Source organism: Ostrinia nubilalis, chromosome Z (genome assembly GCF_963855985.1).
Source record: "Ostrinia nubilalis chromosome Z, ilOstNubi1.1, whole genome shotgun sequence".
In the NCBI taxonomy this organism is placed as follows: Eukaryota; Metazoa; Arthropoda; class Insecta; order Lepidoptera; family Crambidae; genus Ostrinia; species Ostrinia nubilalis.
The window spans coordinates 19,413,472-19,436,480 of record NC_087119.1 but is presented as its reverse complement, the minus strand read 5'-3'; the positions used below and the strand labels follow the sequence as shown (position 1 = coordinate 19,436,480).

Here is a 23,009-nt window from a genome sequence, read left to right as displayed (position 1 = left end):
AAGTCGCGGGCGGCCGCTAGTTGTAACATAAAAGTATCGTTGTAGATGCGTATGCGCAACATTTAGAGCTACTATTATATTTAGATTACGCTATCGTACATTACCTAGACCACCAGCCGTATTATCTACTACAAATTGTTATTTGTCAGCTAATCGCTGCAATTACGTGCTTGCGTGCAGAGTTTTCAGTACTTACACGTAACAATAAACGGTACAAGAACCTATTTTAGTGCATATTATGATGATCACAGTTATCTTAGCCGACGATATAATATTTAAGGATACAAACTTTTATTATGAGTGCCTAATACATAGGTACTCGTAGTTTATGAGAAAACAGATGCGTTCTAAATGGAATATATTCATACATACGTCTCGTTCACTCAGCTACGTAATGTTGGTGGATTGAAGGCAGAAACAACTACAAAGGGATTTAAATTGATCGCCAGTATAGGAACATTCTTTGCTTGCATACATACTTTTCTGAGTTGCTGTGAGACTCGTAATGAAAATGGGTATGCCATAGGTATTTTCATCTGTAATAGTAAGGTAGGTAGAACTAATTTGTTTGGGATATTTCATATCCCGGATCTTCTTGTTGTCGTGTCGACAACAAACCTACACAGTGTCAGCCCAATACTCCGTTACAGAGTGGCGTTGTCAGTTCAGTAGTCTTCATAAATCTTCGCGTGCAGTTATTTGGGCACGCAGGACACGACATCATGTGCTTCGTCGATTGGGGAAGATGTCCCATTAGCATCCGGGTTCTTCTGTGAAACTAAGTACACCAGTACATTAATGCTTTACATTGTCTATTAGGGCTTGTTCTCATCGAGACATCCCATTTTTTGCAGGAACTGTGTTTGCAGTGTCTCGCAAAAACCGATCCGTTCGAATTTGTAATCAAAATCCTGCATTAGGATCCCGTAAGACTGGATTTCTGTGATAGCAAGCCCTTATACATACGAGTAGGTATAATATCAGGAAGGACAGTAAATAATATTTAAAAAGCTTTATTAAATACCAATTTACAGATCATAATTCTAAAACCAATTGATTACCACCTGATTGCTGATTGCCTTACATATTTCCATAAATTAATAACACGGTAGGCTAGACATAGATCTTTGCCTCGTAAATGTCTGCAAAGAAACATATTCAGATGCACGTAGTGTATTATTAATGTCTTTGTTATGAGCCGGATACTGGTAAACAAGCTATTAAATATATTTAACGATCATATGCAACTTCCTTCTCAGAAAATGGTTTTCGTAAGTATCTAAATTTACTTTCTCTCTAGTAAGTTTTACAAAGAATAACCCGTATCTGGTGCCCTCAATATCAGACATCGCAAAATTACAGTCAAGTTTTTGCACTGTAAAATTGTTGTTAAAAGATCATAACTCCGACGAAATATTAAAAGTCAGTCTGAAACTGCCACCATTTTGACCAAAAGAGCCCGCTTTGTGGTTTTACCCAAGTAGTCTTCCAGCGACTTGGCCCCTGGCTCTAAAATTCTAGAATAGATTTTTATTGATTGACTTGGTGTTTAATTTGTGTGGTGGTTCGTGGACTAATAAAAGTGGGCCAAGTCACTGGAAGACTCCAGGGACGAGATTTGAGAAATTCTGTTACCTATTGTGTAAAACTTAATTATTTTCATCCCTACCACTATTAGTAAATCGGAAATAATTCCTACAAAAGATTTTATTGTTTTAATGGCTTCATTGGTTGCCCATTAAGATTCTCCTAAGTTTTCGACTTCGACGGAGTTGTGCTTAAGTGGTGGGGGCCCCCGAAAGAGGCATTTTTTCGGTTTTCCGGTTATACCGCGTAAAGGACTTACCCTATCAAAAAGTGGTCTTCATGACGGTTGAAGGGCACTTAATCCTGCATTGAATAAGACCAAATTCATATGTTTTGGACAAACCGTTCTCGTGCTAAAGTTCGGCAAAGTAGAAAATATACGTATAATTAATGACCCTCTCCACGTCCAATGGTTTGTTACCCACAGGCTTCCAAGTCTTGAAAAGGGCCACCTCAACCAGTGTAACCCTATCAAGGCTTACGAGCTTGATGCGCCTATCCTTGTTCGTCCCAGCCGTTCCTTAACTGCGGTTGCTGCACCTCTTCCTGGCACTCACCTGAACGACTCTGTGTTACCTACTGTGGCTGCCCCTCTTCCTTGTATCCTCCTGCATGACTACGTTGCCTAGCCGTATGCCTGGTCTAAGGTTCGACGCCAAAAATCAACAACAACAAGTTCATATTAAAACGCTGAAGAGTTTTTTGTTTGTTTGTTTGAACGCGCTAATCTTAAGAATTACTAGTTTGATTGAAATCATTATTTTTGTGTTGAATAGCTCATACATTGAGGAAGGCTATAGGATATATACAATCACTCTACGACTAATAGAGGCGAAGTAGTAAAGAAAAATGTTGCAAGCACGGAAAATAGTATTTAAACTATTTTCACGCGTACAAAGTTGATTTTGTGGCGTCGAACCTTGGACCAGGCATATAACTAAGCAATGCAATCGTACAGGAGGGTACAAGGAAGAGAGGCAGCCACATTAGGTAACACAGAGTCGTTCAGGAGAGTGTCAGGAAGAGGTGCAGCAACCGCAGTTAAGGAACGGCTGGGACGAACAAGGATAAGCGAATCAAACTCGTGAGCCTTGTTAGGGTTACACTGGTTAAGGCGACCCTTTACAAGGCTTGGAAGCATGTGGGTAACAAGCCATTGGACGTGGAGAGGGTCATTAATTACATTTACGTATATTTTCTACTTTGCCGAACTTTAGCGCGAGAACGGTTTGTCCAAAACATATGAATTTGGTCTTATTCAATGCAGGATTAAGTGCACTTTAACCGTCATGAAGACCACTTTTCGATAGGGTAAGTCCTTTACGCGGTATAACCGGAAAACCGAAAAAACGCCGCTTTCGGGGGCCCCCACCACTTAAGCACAACTCCGTCGAAGTCGAAAACTTAGGAGAGTCTTAATGGGCAACCAATGAAGCCATTAAAGCAAAAAAATCTTTTGTAGGAATTATTTCCGATTTAATCAATTTTTGTGTTTAATTCTACTGGCCTATATACCAAGCTGAAAATACTAAAGTCAATCATAATATTTCAGTTTATCAGACTATAACATTTTTGCAACGGTACTTACCTTTTACAACACGCTTGGAGTGTATAGAGCCCTTCCCTTTTTACAATATTATCGTGAAAAACAAAATGGTTAACGAATAACACCGCAACCGCCAATTAATAACGGTGACATTAGTATGAAATATCACACGAATAGTAAATTAGTTTTAAAAATAATTTACTATTCTACTATAAAAAATAATTTATTCAACTATTTTTGCGTACCTACCTACATTCCTTATAATAAGGAACTAATAATAAAATTTGAAGAGGTAAAGAACTACAACCGTAACTTTTAGGTTTGTTTGTAAACACATTAAAGTTCATTGAACCGTTTTAAAACCCGAATCAAACATCCTTTTGAGGTTTGCTCTTTTAAAATAGATTTTCTGTCTTTTTATTTTATTGCCTTAAAAGCTTATTATAAAAATGTTATAGGTAATGGCCGCGCGAAGAACATCATACCAAACGATCTTCATCATCTTAAACGCAAATCAAACTCATTTGTATTCCTATATTCCGAAGGTTGAAAATTAAAGTTTATTAGAAGACAGATACTAATTGATAACTGCATAATGATAGCACTTGATTGAGATACATATTTTCTTAAAAGGCAATACAGGACGTTTCATTGGACTAACCGTTTTGGCAATATGAAGGCAATATAAGTAGATCTAACAAGCATTAGTCATTGAACTTGATAAAGAATTGATTGCAGTACACAGCCAAGGGTAAAAATGTGGTCTTATCTAATTAGATGCGTAATTACTTAACCCTGAAGTGGCTAAAGACTAGTCAACCGGTACATCATCAAGAATTTTGTTACATCTCGCACACAAATTATGTTGGTTTTAGATAAAAAGAGAAAAATATTTCGGTAAAACGCCCTGAAAATGACGTCGTGAAGTCATGTACGGTTCGCTCCGCTCTATGGCCGCCACCTATTCACCTAAATCAAAAATAAATCATTAGAGATACTCTACAGGCTGTGGTTTTGCAGTATACACGACACTGATGCAAAAAAAATGTAAAAATAAAAAATATATATTAAAAAAATGGTATTAGTAGTAAAAATTTTATTTACATTTTTCTTGTAATAACTTATGTGTACAACCACCCCTGAGATGGGTGTTGTTTTACAAAACACCCTGTATACCTATCCTGCCTAGAAATCAAACCCTAAACGTTCGATCAAGAAAGTCTCACTATCTTACTCCTCGGAGGCGTCACCATCAGGCACGAGTTACTGTCTATTCGATTCGTTTGGTCGATTTTGATCAAACGGTCTAAAGAATTTAACAACATTTTAGACAAACATTTGAGACAAATTTTACCTATACTTTTCCTTCTCCGTCTTCCTTTACTTTTTATTTAAGAACATTTATTTAAAACGTGGACATTAAGTATTTGTTTACTTATTTCAATTTGCTTATTTATTTACGATCTTTGCTAATTAGCTACTTAATTAATAGTCAAACGAACTTACCTGTACGTGAAGTTCGACTGTAATTATGCGAAGTTGTTGTCTCGTCCGAAGATGATGAAAGATAACTAGTGTAGTCCCGGCTTACATCCTCTGGCGTCACACAATTTTAAAGCTAAAATAAAATATTTCTGAACGCAGTCGTACGTAGGTCCCACCACGCCATCTATACCTGTCAACTCATTCAAGTTTAAAGTAAATAGGTTTAATTTTACAACTGGGGTGTTTTGTAATTACTTACTTTTAATTATTACAATAACCAAGGGGTTGGGTGGGACTCATCATCTTCGGACGAGACAACAACTTCGCATAATTACAGTCGAACTTCACGTACAGGTAAGTTCGTTTGACTATTAATTATGCTCGTTGTTGTCTCGTCCTCGATGATGAAAGATAACTAGTGTAGATGTTCAAAGATAAAAGTTGTAAAATTAAATAAATAAACATGTTCAAATTGTAAAATTAAACCAACATGTTTAAATAAAAGAGTATTATTTATTCTGACTTTCATTAATAACTATTATCCTTATCATACTCAATCACAGTCATGTTTTTCTTATGAGCTAATTAACATTCATATTTTATAAAATAATTAATTTCTAAAAATGCTCTCAGCAAAAAGACTATTATTTATAATAGGTCTATTGTAAAACCTTCCAAATACTGTGGATTCCCCAGACCAACCAGCTGTTCTACGTATATCATCAATATTTACACCTTTATTAAACGCTGCAGATGTCGTAGCGTGTCTGGTGCTATGTGTGGTAAAGATTGATGTGTCTATACCACTTTCTGTCATACACTTCTTTATCCAACGGCTGATTGTGCTGGAGGAAACTTTTTTATGTGATTTTCTAAAAGATACAAATAAATTGTCAGTATTATTTCTAAGATGCTTAGTTGCATCGAGATAGTCACAGAGCGCTTTAGCAGGACAAATATCTGCTTTATCCCTAAAAAAGGGTAATGTAAGAAATGGCTGACACTTGTTAGGGGCAGAGGTCTTAATTAATTTATCAATTTTAATTGTTACACAATCATCCTTAATAATTAAATTATTTATGTCAATTAAAGATAATGTTTGTACTCTTTGGCCTGTGGCTAGAATTAATAAAGTAGCAGTCTTTTTTGTTATAGTTTCTAAATTACTTATATCTCTATATTCTGTTTCAATATACTTAAGAACTGTGGATACATCCCATGTATCATTATATTTAGGCGCACTAGGTCTTAACTTAAAAAATCCTTTAAACAATCTTTTGATTCTTTCATCTGTACCAAGGTGAGTACCTATAATCAATGATAATGCTGATCTAATAGAATTCAAACTACCATATGACAATCCCTCATGAAACTTATTTGTTAAATAGGTAATAACGTCTGGAATGCTTGGTTTATTTATTGATAGCCCTAAATCTTGTGCATACTTAGTCCACGCGACAATGCATGGTTGGTATTGTTTTAATGTATTAACCGATATAGAAGCTAACATGATCTCTGCTGAATCTTCACTAATTCCGGATTTTATGAAGGCCTGCCTGATAATACTCCTGCCATCAGCCTTAGGTTCTTGTGCAAGGGGTGTGGCTCTCTGGAATTTTGTAAAAGAAGTAAATCTTTAGCAGGTTTCAAAATTAATGGTTTATTAACTAGCAATCTCATGAACATAGGGAACCAGGGTTGAGTATTCCAATAAGGAACTACAACTATGCCTTTTGCTTTATCTGTGATGATTTTTTCCAAGGTCTTAAGGATCATGGAGAAAGGAGGGAATGCATAAAAGTTCAGTTGAGACCAGCAAAGTGTAAATGCATCAATTGCAAATGCGTCTGGGTCAGGGTGCCATGAAACAAAACAATTACATTTCTTATTAGTCCTTGTTGCAAAGAGATCTATAGTTGGTGTTCCTAAAGTTGAAGTTATTTGTTCAAAATAGATGTCATTAATTTCCCACTCTGTGTTACCTAGTTGTTTCCTTGATTCAAAATCTGCGATTACATTCAGTTTGGTATTTATGTATGTAGCCAGTATATAAATATCTCTTATTTCACACCATTGCCATATTTGTTTTGCAAGACTATGTAAATGTGGATATTGAATACCACCTAATCTGTTTATATATGAAATAGCAGTGACATTGTCTATTCTGAGAAGTATTTGGCATTTTGTTAACTTTGTTGCAAAGCATTTAAGTCCGAAAAAGGCAGCTTTTAACTCAAGAGCATTTATATGAAGGCCTAGTTCGTCCTCCGACCACACTCCGCCTGTGCGACTTGTACCACATGAAGCTCCCCATCCTGTTGTAGACGCATCACTGAATATCTCTAGTATGTAAGTATTTTTCCTAATAACATTCTTAGAATCATTTAAATTATTTTTCCACCATGTCAAGTCCTCCCTACATTTATTGTTCAATGAAATTTTGCATTCATAATTATCATTATGCTTTGTAAGTGCGAGGAATTTTAGCCTCTCTAATTCTTTGGTGTATAAAATGCCATATTTTACAGCTGGACATATAGCTACAAGCTTACCTACCACATGAGCTAAAAACCTTATTGTAAACACTTCCTTTGACAATAACTCTTTGGTTAATTTTAAACAATTTTCTTTCTTTTCATTAGAGATGCTTATTGACATTTCTACTGTATTAAAGATGAAACCTAAGAATTTACAGCACTGTTTGGGAATCAGATCACACTTTTCTTTATTAACAATAAAACCTAATTTATGTAATAAATCTAATGTCATATTCATATTATTCAGACATTCAGTATAGTTTTTACCAATGGCCAGATAGTCGTCAATATAAATAATTGAAATAAAGCCTCTCTCTCTCAGAGCAGCTGTGACAGGTTTCATAATTTTTGTAAAAGTAAGTGGAGCCGTACAAAGTCCAAAAGGTAAAACATTAAACTGGTAATATTTTCCTTCAAAAAAGAACCTTAAATACTTTTTACATGAGTCATGTATATTAACCATATAATATGCATCTTTGAGGTCTAAAGTTACTAAATAATCATTATTCTGTATAAGCTTACATGCTGTCCGATAATCCTCTAATTTAAAATGTTCAGTTTTTACAAAAGTGTTAAGTTTTTTCAAGTTTAAAATGAAGCGATAGGTACCATTTGGTTTCTTAATAACAAAGATTGGAGAGCAGAACTGATCACTTATAGGCATACATATTTCAATAGCATTCATACTGAGTAACAATTTGATTTCTGATCTAATTTGCCGTTGGTCTGCCAACAGTAAATTGTTGTTTAGGGGTATAGACCCCTGGTGAGGTAACTCCTTGAAAGGGATTTTATATCCCTAAACCCAATCTAATATTACAGGGTCACTCGTGATTTGTTTCCAATTATTGAGAAAAAACCTGATTCTGCCTACCTTAGCATTTATTTCTTCCCTCGTCTCGGCAATGTCTTGTCCTCGTTCTTCTTGCTGGCTTGTTGTTGGCGATTGTATGTCGGCCCGCCTGACCTCTGGAACCTCTGTGATCCCACCCGAGGAGGGCCCCGCCAGTTTAAAGCTCGGTTGTTGTCGTTCTTTGCACTGGTTTCAGGTCGCCTTACAAAGGTTTTCTTTTTGTCATTCACTATCACTTTTAACTCCTTTCCTGATTTTTGGACTGCCTTAGCAGTTTTTATCTTCTCAATTAGATTGTCACCAAATAAGTAATCTCCACTCTCAGTTTCCAATAACGAGTCCTTTAGATCTTTATTTATTGTTGAGAGTACCAAGTTTCTTCGTCCTTTTGTTTCTAGAAATATGGAGTCACTTAGCAGCCTTCCCGCTTCATTCAGCTTCTTTATAATTGTCAGTTTTTGTTGTTGATGATCTCCAATACACATCTGTAGAGCTTGGCCTACACAAGCCAAGGCTGTAGACATTTGTTTCTGTCGGGTTTCAATAACTTGATCCCTTTTCTTAGCCATGTCATTCAGAGCAGCGGCAACTTCTTTGTTAAGTTTTGGAGCACACATCTTGGGCACATTCTGGAAGGCTGGATTGTCTTTTGCAATTGTTTCTTTTTCATCCTTTTTCAGTCCTTTATCTAGAATCTCGCACCATCTCTCAGCAATTTGTTTGTGCAATAGGGGCTGGAGCAGGAGCCACTCCTAATATATTTAGTACTTCATCATCTAGTTCTTCCTCTTTGCTGTTATCCTCCTCAAGGATAAAATCATCAAGGAATTCTGAGTTTGGATGATCATTCTCCTTCTCACTTTCAATTTCACCTTCTTCAATCTCCTTAGCTGTAAAAGAAACACTATTGAATGGTAGCTCCCAGTACTGTGCTGCATTATACCGCGAAATGTACATGCATTCCCTCGGGATGCATCGAGGTTAGTTTGCCGACAACGTGTGCGTCCATCACAGAAAACATAGTTGCATAGCTTGTCATGCATAAAAGTTGCGTGCATTCCCGAAGAATGCCCTTGGTAATTATTGCCAACCGTGTGTGTTCCCACAGAACACCCCAGTGGTTGCATAAATAGACAAGTATTGTTTTGTCGTAGCATGCCTTGCCGCCATATTGCGTCATGCAAAAAATGCGTACATCGCCGCAAAAAAAGTGCTCTGCTTATATCGCCAACCTCGTGTGTTCCCACAGAACACCCCCATGGTTGCTATAAGTAAGTTTATTACCAATAAACCAGAGCCTCGAACACATTCTTCATTTTTTCATAACCTCACCTTCGTCATCGGATTCCGGTAAACTGATTATTTTCTTTTCCAACCGTCGAATCTTTTTCAGTAGATGAAGTTTATCTTCTCCTTTCCTTTTTCTGTCCATTGTTTCGAATATTTCGTAGAAAAAACACTATAAATAACAAATTTTTCACGACCGCAAACGTGACGCCAATAACACGGAAAACCGAATGAGTTGACAGGTATAGATGGCGTGGTGGGACCTACGTACGACTGCGTTCAGAAATATTTTATTTTAGCTTTAAAATTGTGTGACGCCAGAGGATGTAAGCCGGGACTACACTAGTTATCTTTCATCATCGAGGACGAGACAACAACGAGCATAATTAGATGTATATAGTGATAATAACTTGGTATTTCCTACTAAAGAATTTCGGCACGTCAACACTTCCATACATGGTGCTGCCATGAATAGTGATGAAAGGAAGTACAATGTGAATCTCATGAACTGAGGACACGTTCCGTTCTAAGTCCGAGCACTTAGGATGGGTTTCAGAATCTTTTATAACTTTAACAAACGTCAAAAGTCTGTCAAAATCCATACAAAAAGCACCTGTTAACGTTAAAGTTACGGTCAAAGTTAGGTAGTGCAACTCAGTCTTAATTGATGTGTTTAGCATTTTTCGCCGATCAAGCTTTATTTCCTAATTTACGACCAATTAAAAAACACTTTACTTTTAAATCTACAAAGTTAAGCGTACGCTAAGATTTGGCAAAGACAACCGTATGCACAAACGTGTACGCAAAACACGAATGTTTGTATAAAGTCATCAATGCATATGGATCCGATGTTCTTAATAAATGGAAAGCGTTTTATAAATATTGTAATAAAATTCATAAGAATTATTCAGTTTCCAAAATGGGCGATCAAAGTCAAAGTCTTTATTTGTTTACATTAATTTAAGATAGTGCATAATATTACGGACAGAGCCAAGTTAAAAAAAATACGAATAAAGAAAAATGTACGAGTCGCATTTTTAAAAATCTACCTAGACTTGCCATTTAGAAAGGCAGGCATAACATAATTTTCTATACCTATTGTGTTTTTGACACTGAAAAACACAAACACTGTGCTGAAAAAGCACTGAGCTAAAAGAAAACCCGTTGAAATTATACTTGGACGAAACTAATTTGGCGTAAGGAATCTAATATAAATAATATGCCACCTCTTCGCCATAAAAACATTCATGCACGAGTAGGTGGTGACGATAATACATTAGTTGTAATAGGTTGTAATAGCGACATTGCAACAAAAATGTATGTCTGTCATACTTTCATCGGCAAATTCAGACCCAAAATATTCAAAGGGATCAGACGGACGTTAATTAACAACTCGGCACAAATCGCAAACATTCGACCCTCATCCGTTGGGGCGTCGCTATCATTCGATTCTGTGCCGCTCGATGCATACTAATCATCATAACAAGCTCTGAAATTGTATCGGGCATTGCAACCGCACATACGCATCCTAATTCGGAAATTAATGGTACGACGAATTAACGTAATCATCATCATCATCATCCCAGCTGACACTCGCGGGTAAGGGGCGCCCTCTTTCTATGGTCTGAGGAGGCGCCTGATATTTGCATATTTGTCCGTTAGTCGCCTTTTACAACATCCACGGGAAGAGTGATCACCCGTCCCATTCTACTCCGGAATTTTCTCCTTTATTGGCCCTTCAAACGTAATTATTTTAATACGAATCGCCATAGCTCGGGTTTATGTGAAGAGAATTCGAAATTCAAATCATTAATTCTCATTTCACCGAACACCATTGATCTGGCTCCATTGAAAGAAGCCTTATTACGACTTTAATTACACGATGTCACAATTCGCGGAAAATAACTTACCGAAATTTAAAGCGCAATCCACACTGAGCCCGCTGGCCGCCGACAAAGTCTCAGCTCAGTTGCCCGGCGACCCTCGACCTGTAGTGACGTGCTTGTATGCTGACTGCCAAATAAATTTCTCATCTCAAGCCGCCGACATGCCGCCGACCAAATTTTCCGACTTGTAATAAATGAAGCCGCCAACTAGACCGCCGACAAAAAGTTGCCGACATATTATGTCGGCGGCCCGGCGGGCTCAATGTGTATTGCGCTTAATTTTGCAAGTACATATTTCAACGACAACACAAATGTTTGATTACCTATTATTTACTTTTACATTTCACCGATTAATTCAGTATATCTATACTGTACTATTAAAGTTATATTGAAATTAAACACAAAAAACCTCGACGTTTAATTTATAATCATTTCTTTTTAAATTCTAACTACCTGCCAAGTAATATAATACATAAATTATGAAACATGTTATAGAGTGTTTACTATCTTACGAAGACTTTACTGTACTGCATAAAAAGACTGTATATTTATGTGACCACAAAATAGCATGCGAAAACATTACTTGAGCACAAATTAAACTTTATTATGTTTTTATCGATCAATCGACAAAAACTACAAAGGTTATTTTTAATTTCGCTGTTTATATCGAAAGTTTTTGTCGACAATCTGTCACCAGTGTGTTTGCACCAATCAGTATCAGTATTTACTATCTAGACTTCACACACACAAGGTTCAGCCAAACCAACGCGCAGTGATCGCAATCTGCACGCATTGGTTTGGCCGAAGCTTAAAGCTTGATGTGTTATTGCCTAAGCGATAATGACTGTGTGGGGTTTAACTAATAACTTTTGACAAATATGGGAATTACAGGATCTTTCAGTGCACGTCAAATTAAAAAAAAAATTGCTTATTTGTAAAATTAAAAGCAAACTAAGCAAAAAGAAAAAATATGTTCTACAATACTCGTACATATTTTTTATCCACAAAAAAGTCCAATCCACGAAAGTAACTTGTAATACAAAAGGCTTTAATTTCAGAGCACGATCTGGTCAAAGATCACAATGGGTCAAAATGGTGCAAGTAATTTTGTTGCTCAGTCGACACAAAGGTTTTAATTCAAAACCAAGCGAGCGGATGACACTGTTGTGGTGCAAATATTTACGCGGGTACAGCGAGCTGCACGCACAGGACAGTGCTATTGATTGACTTTGAACCTTCATGGAGTGAAAACAAGATTCAATTCAACAGGAAAACTATATTCACGCAGCTAAGTTCCAGTTCTACTCTAAAACTAGATCCGACTCTTTGTTTTGGAACTCCCAAAATAAACAGAGCGACCCAAGTTTTAGATTTTTTTTAAAGCCTACATTTAGGATTTGGAAATTTATAGTCTCGTGACTCATTCAGGGTGGAATAGTTACAACTAACCCAACTTTAGGATTAATGGTGAGCTCAATGAGGTTTAGACTCAATTTGAGGCCCAATTTAGCACACAAGTGCACAAGAAAAAAGAGTAGGTATTATTGTAGTTAACAATAAGACTGCAGCTAACTTCTACAAGGAAGCTAACATGAGACTTTATCTGCCAGACATCGCTAATTCGCTGTCCAAGAAAAAAAAAGTTCTTGTTTATTCAACAAGTTTCTAATAGGCTATATCAGGGACCAAGAAACTGGCCCTAAGTACGAATATTTATAAGAATACCTCCGGAAAATGCTGTTACGGCAGTATACTCGTATAGTTAGCGCGTGACTTGGCGGGGGAACTACCGTGCACTGATATTTTGCTTAACAACTTTCCTTATGGGACCACCGGCTATCTTAAGAACTACGTTCACTTTCATTTGCAAGTACCTTATTAATATAAGATAGTAATGTTAGGGCCAGTTTCACACAGCAGTTCCCGATAAAGTTCTTGAGTTACCTAATGAAATAAATATTGCTGGTTACCGGTGACTTCACCTGCCAAATATTTTTATCAGAGACTTAAAGGAAAAAGGGTCATCAGGGATTAGAACTCAAGATTTTCCACAAAGATATTATTTTAATATTGATATTAATATCTTTTAAATAATTACCATCACACTAACTTAATTTAGGTGCCCATAGTACAAGCTTTGCTTTGTTTAGGACTTATTTATTATTATAATATCCATATTAATTTTAATGACCCGAACGAGACTCCAAACTACCTCATATAGCTAATGTAATTCGTTACGGGGGACAGGAATTATCACTAATGCTGGATTTCTATATTCAATCCTAATCCAAATTGGACGGATTTGGATTGTCAACTGTCAAATTTTAATATGTTTTTGGACAAAATATCTGCGATTTTTGATGTTTCTACATTTTTATATTGTTTATAAGACTTTTAAACAATATTAAAGTGTAAATGCATCGAACATTTTGGAAATATAATCTAAAACTGAATTCAATTTGACAGTTGTAATCCGGATTTGGACAAGGATTGAATATAGGAAACGGGCGTAAGTAGGTATAACTCTTAACAACCTAGGTAGTCATTTAATATGTACAGATATTTTCATACCTATACCAAATAAACATTACCCACCTACTTTGTAAACTACACGACTATGCTAACCACAAACAAAAACTCACTCATCGAAGGATTTAAGGTAAGTACTTGCAGTGCCTTCCAATGAAATCACTTATTTCATAGGTATATTTATCTATGGGATTTCCCTTTAGGCGCATCCGTCTATAATAAACTTTCTGATGGGTTTCCCAATGCAGTTAGATGTAAATCTTATAAATACTTCTCATCATTTATTTATAGATTTAAAACAAAACAGATGTAACAAAACTTACTTAAATCTTTACTTTTCATCTCATATTAATAAAGGTGAATTGTTTATTTGCATTAGACGAAATGTTTACATAATATCATTTAATCGCTTAAAATTGATTTGGTTTTATCACAATTCCATAAGGAACAACCTACTTATTTATATGGAACAAACGACCGAAACGATACATTAAATTATTTTGTTGTTTTTTATGTTGTGCATAATGTTGTCCTTTTGTTTTTCTCATTTATTAAAGTATAAAATCATGTTTCGAATATAAAATAATACCTACAAGAAAACTAGCTGTTATAAAAATGGTACTGCTTTCGTATTTTTATATATCTTACTTACTTAGTCCACAGGAAATATCAAAAATAGGTAATTTTAAGTTAATCAATTGTTTTGATGTGGTTGGCATGTAACAATCATAAAGGTGAGTATAGACTAGAGCATTTCTATGTAATGTAACATTGCTGTACAAAATGTTTTTACGAATGGTACAATACAGGTTAAGGCTAACGTTCCTGCGAATGCTCGGCGCTCTGTTCGACGTAATGCTCACAGCCAGTGTGCATTTACCCGTAACACTTCGATGTATACCTAGGTACCATGCGTTCACTCATTTTTACAAGCTTTATATTGACTTCACTTGTTAGTATGTGTGGGACAAATCTTGCAACTGAATTTAAGACCACTTCTCCTCAACCGATTGAGCTGAAATTTGGTATACTTATGTAAGTACGATGACAATGCAATGTTATGGTACCATTGAGCTGGTCTGATGATGGAGTCAGGAGGTGGCCATAGGAACTCCTAAACGAAACAGCGGAAACTTATTGAGTTTGGGTTCGTTGGATTCGACTTCCCGAGCACTTTGGTGCTAAATGATGACCAGGGTCCAGAAATTGAGATACAACTAAAAAGTGTATAATAAAATTGTAATAAAAAAATAACTTTTTTGAAAACAAGCTTTATTTCGAAAGCTTGTAGCGCAAACAGAAAAAAAGAGGAATAAATTCCATGCGCGATACAAGCTTTCGAAATAAAGCTTGTTTTTAAAAATGTTATTTTTATTAATAGCTTTTTTGTAATGTGTATCGCTCGACTACTTCATGTAAATTAAGGCTCGACGAAATGTTACACCAACACGCTCGTTGGTTTATTCAATTAGGTTGTAATAAAAACTTCGAGCGTGCTCGACGATTGATTCTTGAAAGCGTGATACAAACACTAAAACATATCATATTGCGGCTAGTTATTCTATTACAAGTAAATAAAATAAGTAGAATAACAATTCAAGTCGTAATTATGCACTGAAACTCCAATCTGCTCCAATCACTTCACACACCATATACAAAATCAGTGTTGCTAGGATAAAAGTGTGTTAGTTCCGAAATAATTAATTTCTACTCTTTTATGTCGCACTGTACTTATTCGAAATAATGTTAACAGTTATTTAAGTACCTACATTATTTTTTGTTTGTGGGCTTTGCGCATGCTTCGTCACAAGACAAACATTGTTGTAAATTATTATAATCTCATGTAAGTGAACTACCCTGTTCTTATGAGAATAAAGATTCTTTAAACCGAATGCTCTAGTCTATACTAACCTTAGTGTCACCAGCAATTTTAACCACGTGATACCTATACCACAAATACCTCATTAATATTATGATTCAGCAGCAATTGCTGTCCTATTGTATGCGTGTATTTTTTGCGAACAAAAGGATACATTCTACTAAAGTATATCGGATTCATTGAGTTTGCATAACTCGTTGGGAACCCACATTAAAATGGCTGAATCTGTGCTCCGATCGTTTCCTCAATAAAGAGTTATCAAAAATCTTGAACATTAGATACTACAAAAAAGTGAAATCCTGGTTCAATGTTATACCTGATAAATGCATGCCTCTTCATTCATATTAAGTACCTTTGCATGTAATTCTGCTGACTAATTTTTGTTTTCCTTCCTTATTCCTTTCCTTTCGAAGTTATAGAATGTCTTTAATAACAAAGAAAGTATCGTTAACAATGGCAACAAACTTGGTTGAAAAATAAAGCGTGTGTTTGTAATGACACATTATATTTTATAGTACCTAATTTTTATAATTAATTAAATATAGGTAATTGATACTACTATAGTGTTATTTTTATTTTCTATGTGTTTTTCTTTTACATGAAACATATTATCCTCGTTTTCAGAGCGGTTAACTTTCAAAAGTACTCGACCACAGCGCGGTTCCTTTGAAACGGGTGCACAAAATTTTGTAAATATTTGTCTCTATCTTTGTACCTTCACCATGGCCGGTGAAGTCATGCCGGTTTATGGAAAAACGACTTATTAACATTATCAAAGCCGAAAGTCGTCGCTAGCGGCAAGGGCTTAGTTCCGGCTGCATTATTTGTAGCCCTGTCTGCATGACACTGTCCCATTTAAATTAATTAACAGTGACAACTAGTTTTTGTTTCTCTAACTCCGGTAACTGCGACTAAATAAGGCAGTGTAAGGTTTGTTATTGAATTTTAATGACACATTTTTCATTTAAATGTTAGGGCAGGAAAATATTTTGGGACCAAATAACGTGTGGTTGCACAATACACGGAAAAAAACAACATTGCGTCTGTGTCACATTGGGCTTTACCGCATCGCTACCGTAGTATAGAGCTTCAGGTTTTGAACGTCAAATGTTGCCTAGTTTTGAATTCTACCTATAAATATAAGTTTATATTTTTCGCAACAAAATTTTATTCATAATGGTTTGCCCAACTTTATGTGTATATTTAACTGTGGAAACTTAATTGGTTTATGTGTTTTCTTACTGCACCTAAGTTAAATTATATTGTAACTGTATGTTTCCCAAAAAATAAATAAATAAATAAAATAAATAAATAAATGTTGCTCTGAATTTATTAACAGAAAATTGTATTCACTCATGCCTGCTTAGTAACACAGATAATAATAATTACAGTAGGTACCTACTTTTCTTTTAGATTTCAACACAATTCAATCAATCAAGTGAGTGTGTACCTTTACCGCATCGTTAGTCAGGTTTTGCCAAATGCCTAGCTTAAACTCTACCTATAAATGTTGCTCTGATTTAATTAACATGAAAATTGTATCCACTCACACCTATCCAGTAGTACTTTTCTTTTGAGCATTTTTATTTCAGTCAAGTGAGTGTATTAATTAAATTATTTTTTCTTTTACCGCCTCAAATTACAAACATTAAAAGAGCGAAGACAGTCGAGAAACATTAAATTTTTAATTAGCAACCTGGCATTTCTTTTTTGCTGTTTTCACTCAATTGGTGCTTCTTGTTCGTATCTACTACATAAGTATTACTTACCTACGTAATTAGTTATAACAGATCGTAGGTAAAGAAAAGAGAACAGTAAACCAAAAAAATATTTCGCTAAAAAAGGCTAAAATATTGTGGGAATAAGCTGGTATTTATTCTTTCAATATGCAAACTAAAGAGACGGGCGATAGTTTCTCCAATGCATCTAAATCCATGAAAGCGGATATCGAACCAAACACCTATGATTATTAACTAGCGAAGGCGTGTTATGACATTTCATTCAAAGGAAACACACCTCAACTGTATAATCATTCATAACGCACATTTATCACTATCAATACTAAAAAAAAATGTTAACACGGGATGTAATCTTTCAAAAACTAAACTCAGAACTGTTTCCGTAGATACCTCCGGTTTTCAAGGCTCAGTTGGTTTTCCGATCGCGGTAACTGTCGCTAAACGCTTTGACTATATCAATGTAAACAATATCGAGCGTTCGCAGTGGGTCTTGCGCACCGTCAACGGGCGGTCAGAGTTAGATCGTTCGCATCATAGTCAGAGAGATGAGAGAGCACGGTGAGTAAAGTGATAAGTGTTTAGCGATTTAGATTATAATATCTGTGTGAAAAAGGATAGTTATAAGTTAAACAGAAGTTTGTGGATGAAGATCAAAAACATGAGCTAATGTTACGTATAACTTACGGGCAAAATAATAGAATCACCCCCTTGTGTTTTCTTCCGAGCATTTGTTAAGAACTGAATTACTTTATACTGTAATTTATACCTTTAAAATGATACCAATTTTTATTTATCTTCTATCAGTCATTTAGTTCTATCATCGCTCGAATTGAAAAGGGTGATTCCATATTTTTGCTCGAAAAGGTGTACGCTAAACCTAAGAATTATGTTTACGTATTATCAGTACCTACTTATTTATTATTCTGTGGTATTATTATATAATGCTTGAGCTGAGCTACTTTAACTTGAATCTTGATGGGTTAAATATTAAACTGTCTTCGCAACATCGTGTAGGTAACTGTTATCGGTGATAACAGATTTTCGATAACTAAGGATACATTTTAAAGTCAATGCTGTGCGAATAACCTTAATAAAGTTTTTTATTAAAATGAGCTTTTAGAATCTGCTAAGGATATTTGATCTCATCCTACTAATATCTAGAAATGTGAAAGTTTATGAAGATGGATTGATTTTACTCCTTCGCCCAAAAGTATCTAAACGGATTTTGATAAAATTGTAAGATTATAGGTAAAGCCGCGTGGATATAGCCGCGAGTAAAACCTACTCTTATGTAAAACATTTATACTTATTGTATCTGTGTTTATGCCAATAGCACCACTTGAACCTAGTTTTTTTTTCAGACCAAATTTAATCAATTTTATTTACCAATAAGTTAATAACTTACTCGTAAATATTATAAAAATAATTACAGCAATAAGTACGAAAAATATTCGTAAGTAGGTTTAGAAGCTAAATTACTAATCTGAACTAAAAAAAAGAAAGTATTCTATAAAATGCGTAAACGCGTGAGTTCCGCAGGTTCGATTTTATCATTAGAGTCATTTTTCAACCATTTATTATAGCTGAATCACTATTGCCTAATACAATCGAGCATAATTATCTTGTTTTATAGTAAAGTTAGTTAGGCGTATTGTAGTGTAGAACAAAACTAATTGGTTCAACTGTTGAACGAGCTTGTTTTTATTCCTAATCCAATCGCCTGTATCGTATGTAATTTGATAATTTGGTTTTATACTAACAATCACCATCACTTCACTACATAAAACAAAGTCGCTTTCCTGTCTGTCTGTCCCTATGTATGCTTAGATCTTAAAAACTACGCAACGGAATTTGATGCGGTTTTTTTAAATAAATACAGTGATTCAAGAGGAAGGTCTATACCTGTGCGTAGCAGGGGTGGGTCGCTAGTAATAACTATAAACGAGCGAGTTCAGCAAGCTTTTAATGCATAATATATTCCTCTTCCGTAGTGCTTGCTAGGAACTGCTCTAAGCCCATACAATTTTAGCTTCACTAAACTTTCACTGAGAGACGTTTGTTGACCTTAGAAAATAGGCACCTAACCACAACCTACAGTGAGTGTTTTGTCTAAATTGGTTCGTGCTTTAAATGTACTCAGTTCTTAAATCTTATAAAAAAACTGAAGTTACAAATCATAATACGATGTCCATGAACTTGCACCTAAGTCTATTATTTTCGTTCCAAATGTGTAAAACAAGTAAGTAATAAAGTTCCTAAACTGCTGTCAAAAATTCAATATTTAGGTATCACAGAATCGCAGCAAGTTCAAAAATCATTCGGATTTTGTACGACACACTAAAGTCAGCTTAAGTTGTGGCGGGTCAGTGTTAATTGCCATCAGCCGGGCTAGGCATGATAAAATATTATCGATTATTTTAGGCGACAAATGTATGAGTTTATCGCGTAAAATCGATAAAATGGCGCGATAAAAGTTTACAAAGCTTTACTACAGGTATTCCTTAATTCACACGAGCCGTACATACTAAGAGGCCGCTTGTCCTTTTGCCGAATCTTCACAAATGTAGACCAATTTTAATTAAATTACCTACATGTATGCAAATTATGTATTTTTAACTCGCTTAAAATGTTGTATAGTCTGGTTTAAGTTTTTTAGTTTATTTTTTCGTCATAGTGGAAACGTATAAGTTACTTTCAAAGTGATAATACTGCAGATACGAAGCACTGCACGACAAGCTAAATAATGAGGCATCTTATTATGGTTGTAATAGATGCTATTTTGGAACAAAATGTAAGTCTGATGTGCTGTCGACTGTACCTTAATAATATTAATGTGCAGGTTTGTTGATTTTTAATCGTATTGATAAGCATATTCGCGTTCATCATTATGGTAGGCCAGGCCAGTCAGTCTCTGTAACGAAAATCAAACCCATTTTTGACTAAAATTCAGACCCCTGTCAAACTACCAAAATATAGCCTCCTCCAACTAACGCTCGAAAAAGAACTTACCTACACAAAACTTCAAGTACATAACTACTTACAAAGACGCCTAATCTATTTTAACTAAATACATTAAGTATTTAATTTAAGTATGTATTTACAAAAAAAAAGTATTTAAGTATGTTTATATATCCATTGTCTAGTACCCATAGTACAAGCTTTGCTTAGTTTGGGACTAGAAGCGCAGTGTAAAATGTCCAAGGATATTTATTATTATTATTATTAATTATAAGAGGCAAAATTTACATTAATATTGTAAACATTATAAACTCTACCTAAATGCGGTGGACAATTTCAAATAAAGGAATTAAAGTGTTCCAATCGCGGAAATATTAAGCAAAGGGACATAAAGACAGCGAATATTTGGGACCGCAAACATTGTCCGAAATACCGGCCCTTTCAAATATTTAGCGGAATAAAGTGAGGACATAATCTCTACCTTTATAGCATCATAAACTATGCATAATTTTATTTATACTTTTTATCAACCCTGGTTCTAAAAGAAGCCACTAAGTGATTCCTTTAGAACTATTTCAGGCACATACAACTAAAAATAGTTTCTTGCGCTGCTTCTTCTCAGCACTGGCCTATACGGTAGTTAGAATGACGCGCTATTTAAAAGCCTAATTATAAAAAGTATTACTATTATATTATCCATAAGATACCCGATTAAAGATTAATGTATATTAATAAGATTATTATTAATAAAGAATAGGTAATTTATGAAGGTAGATAAAAAGCTATGCAAGTACATGCTCTTTTTTAAGTCTTTGATTTTAAAAGCGTTGACTACCTGCAACTAAAAATAATATCATCCCTCGTAAAAACATAAATCTTTAAAGATGGCACTCAGCAAGACTCTTCCGTTAATGGACGAAAAAAATAATTCGTTTTATTCGCAAAACAACTTCACAGAAAGTTAATTTTCCTTGCTTCTTGCATTTTCCTTATTTTTTAGAGTTCATGAATCGTAAATATAATAAGTAAATAATTGAGTTGTTTATTACTGGACCGAAATATTGTAAATATATGAGTTAGAAGCTTTTCAGTTTACCAAAAAATTACCTTAATATTGCTTATTGGAAGATTTTGTTTACGAAGATTCAACTGCGACCGCAACGCTGCATTGTAACGGCAATATTACATTTGTGTTCGACTTATGTAGACAGATTAGATTCAAAGCTTCAAAATATCTAAGCAGTAATATGCCTGAAAAATATATCAAGTAACCGCCTCCGCCTGCGCCTTTGCTTACTCTACATAAAAGGTATTATTCAGTATCTAGACCAATGGTTCTTAACCTTTAAAGTCACGAGGGACCATTTTACTAAATTTCTGTCTTGTCAGGGACCACCTATTTTTTTTTTTCAAAATCCTATGAAAGGGGAGGTCGATTTCTCGCCCACTGTGCACGCCGTTTGCGTTGTGTTGACTCGACTCATCACGTCACGTCACTTGTTTATTACGATGTTTTTGCGGACCACTTGGAATGCCTCCAGGGACCACCAGTGTTCCGCGGACCACCGGTTAAGAACCACTGATCTAGACTGACTTATAGAGATGAAACGAGAATGAACATTCAAATCCGAATTTATTCTTCTTGTTTCAATATTTATCATTTCCTCTAACATATTAACCTACTTAGCAGTCCTCCAGATTTAGCAAGAGGTGAAAATCGGAGTTCTGCCCTTTTGAGGGTAGTGTTTACACTGAGCTCTTTGCTTTTTGCATCGCTGCGGCACACATCACACTGACGCAGCTATTTTAAAAGCTAGTTTTGTTTCATTAAACGTGCTTATCATCTTTGTCTCCTATTATTTTGTCACTTTTGTCTCGGTGCAACTATACATAATGTGTGTTGCAAATAAACGATTTATTTATCTAGGTATCTATTTAAAGATTGTTTCATGATCCTATCCTAATCATACTACTTCAAAAGAAGCTTGTGAAAAACAAATTCGCCCGTAAAAACTATAGTTACTGTAATAGGTATGACTTTGTATAAATGAGATTTTTTTTCAGGTTTGGTACTCACTGAGAAGCAGCTCGGCAGACGGCGTGCGGTTCCGGTAATCCACGTGCAGGGGTCTCACTACGAAGTGGGGTATGACGTGGTAAGTACAATAAGTTATGCTTTTGAAGACTTATAGTGAGTACTTGGGTTTAGGCCAGCCAGACCACAAACATTTTTTTCAAAATACTAATCGCTCTCCATCGAAATTAATCCTGATCTAATTTATTAGAGCTAAAAATACAGACATAGGCAAAAACACAAGTCATTCCAGTGAAACAAAAAACTACTTAGATAATATTTCTTTGTAAAGACACGACACGGTACGTAATTCTCATTTTTTGTACATATTATTATTATTTTAAGTTCGAAGCCCAATATTTATGAAAACTACTATCAACTGGCGAGGACCATCGTAGTGATGCTATTGATGGCCCTAACTATTTAGTGCTCCGCTCTCTCTAACACCTCAAGCCGTAGTACAAACTCTTTTGGGGGGCGCTCTTAGAACAATTTGCTTAAATGATTTCTTCTTTGTCCCTTTTGTACGGTTTAACTGCGGAAGGTACATTTTTACCAACAAATCGAAGACACTCAGGTATTTAGGCTCGTAATCCGTGCTACAATCATTCTGCTGTGAACACGCTAGGCTAATAGTTGTGGCGCTTTC

At 35.3% G+C, this 23,009-nt stretch overlaps 2 protein-coding genes across 3 annotated transcripts in view; one reads left to right on the top strand and one right to left on the bottom strand.

The window, feature by feature from the left end:
- LOC135086788 (beta-alanyl-dopamine/carcinine hydrolase) overlaps positions 1–23,009 on the top strand; it is a 72,570-nt gene that overhangs the window by 33,791 nt on the left and 15,770 nt on the right. The window contains exons 1-2 of one of the 2 annotated variants that reach the window (XR_010260602.1): positions 17,812–17,886; positions 22,351–22,442. Coding sequence is in view for 1 of the 2 variants with exons in the window: in XM_063981580.1 (XP_063837650.1) it covers positions 22,351–22,442 (92 nt within the window). In the remaining variant the exon portion in view is untranslated. Of the gene's footprint in view, positions 1–17,811; positions 17,887–22,350; positions 22,443–23,009 lie in introns of those variants that run through there. The other variant, XM_063981580.1, reaches the window with a different exon arrangement.
- LOC135086794 (uncharacterized) lies at positions 5,522–8,720 on the bottom strand. The gene is made up of 2 exons (XM_063981587.1): positions 8,030–8,720; positions 5,522–6,227 (listed from the first exon to the last, which is right to left on the bottom strand). Exon 1 carries the CDS (start codon positions 8,623–8,625, stop codon positions 8,038–8,040), a length of 588 nt encoding a protein of 195 aa, XP_063837657.1. The 5' UTR covers positions 8,626–8,720; the 3' UTR covers positions 5,522–6,227; positions 8,030–8,037.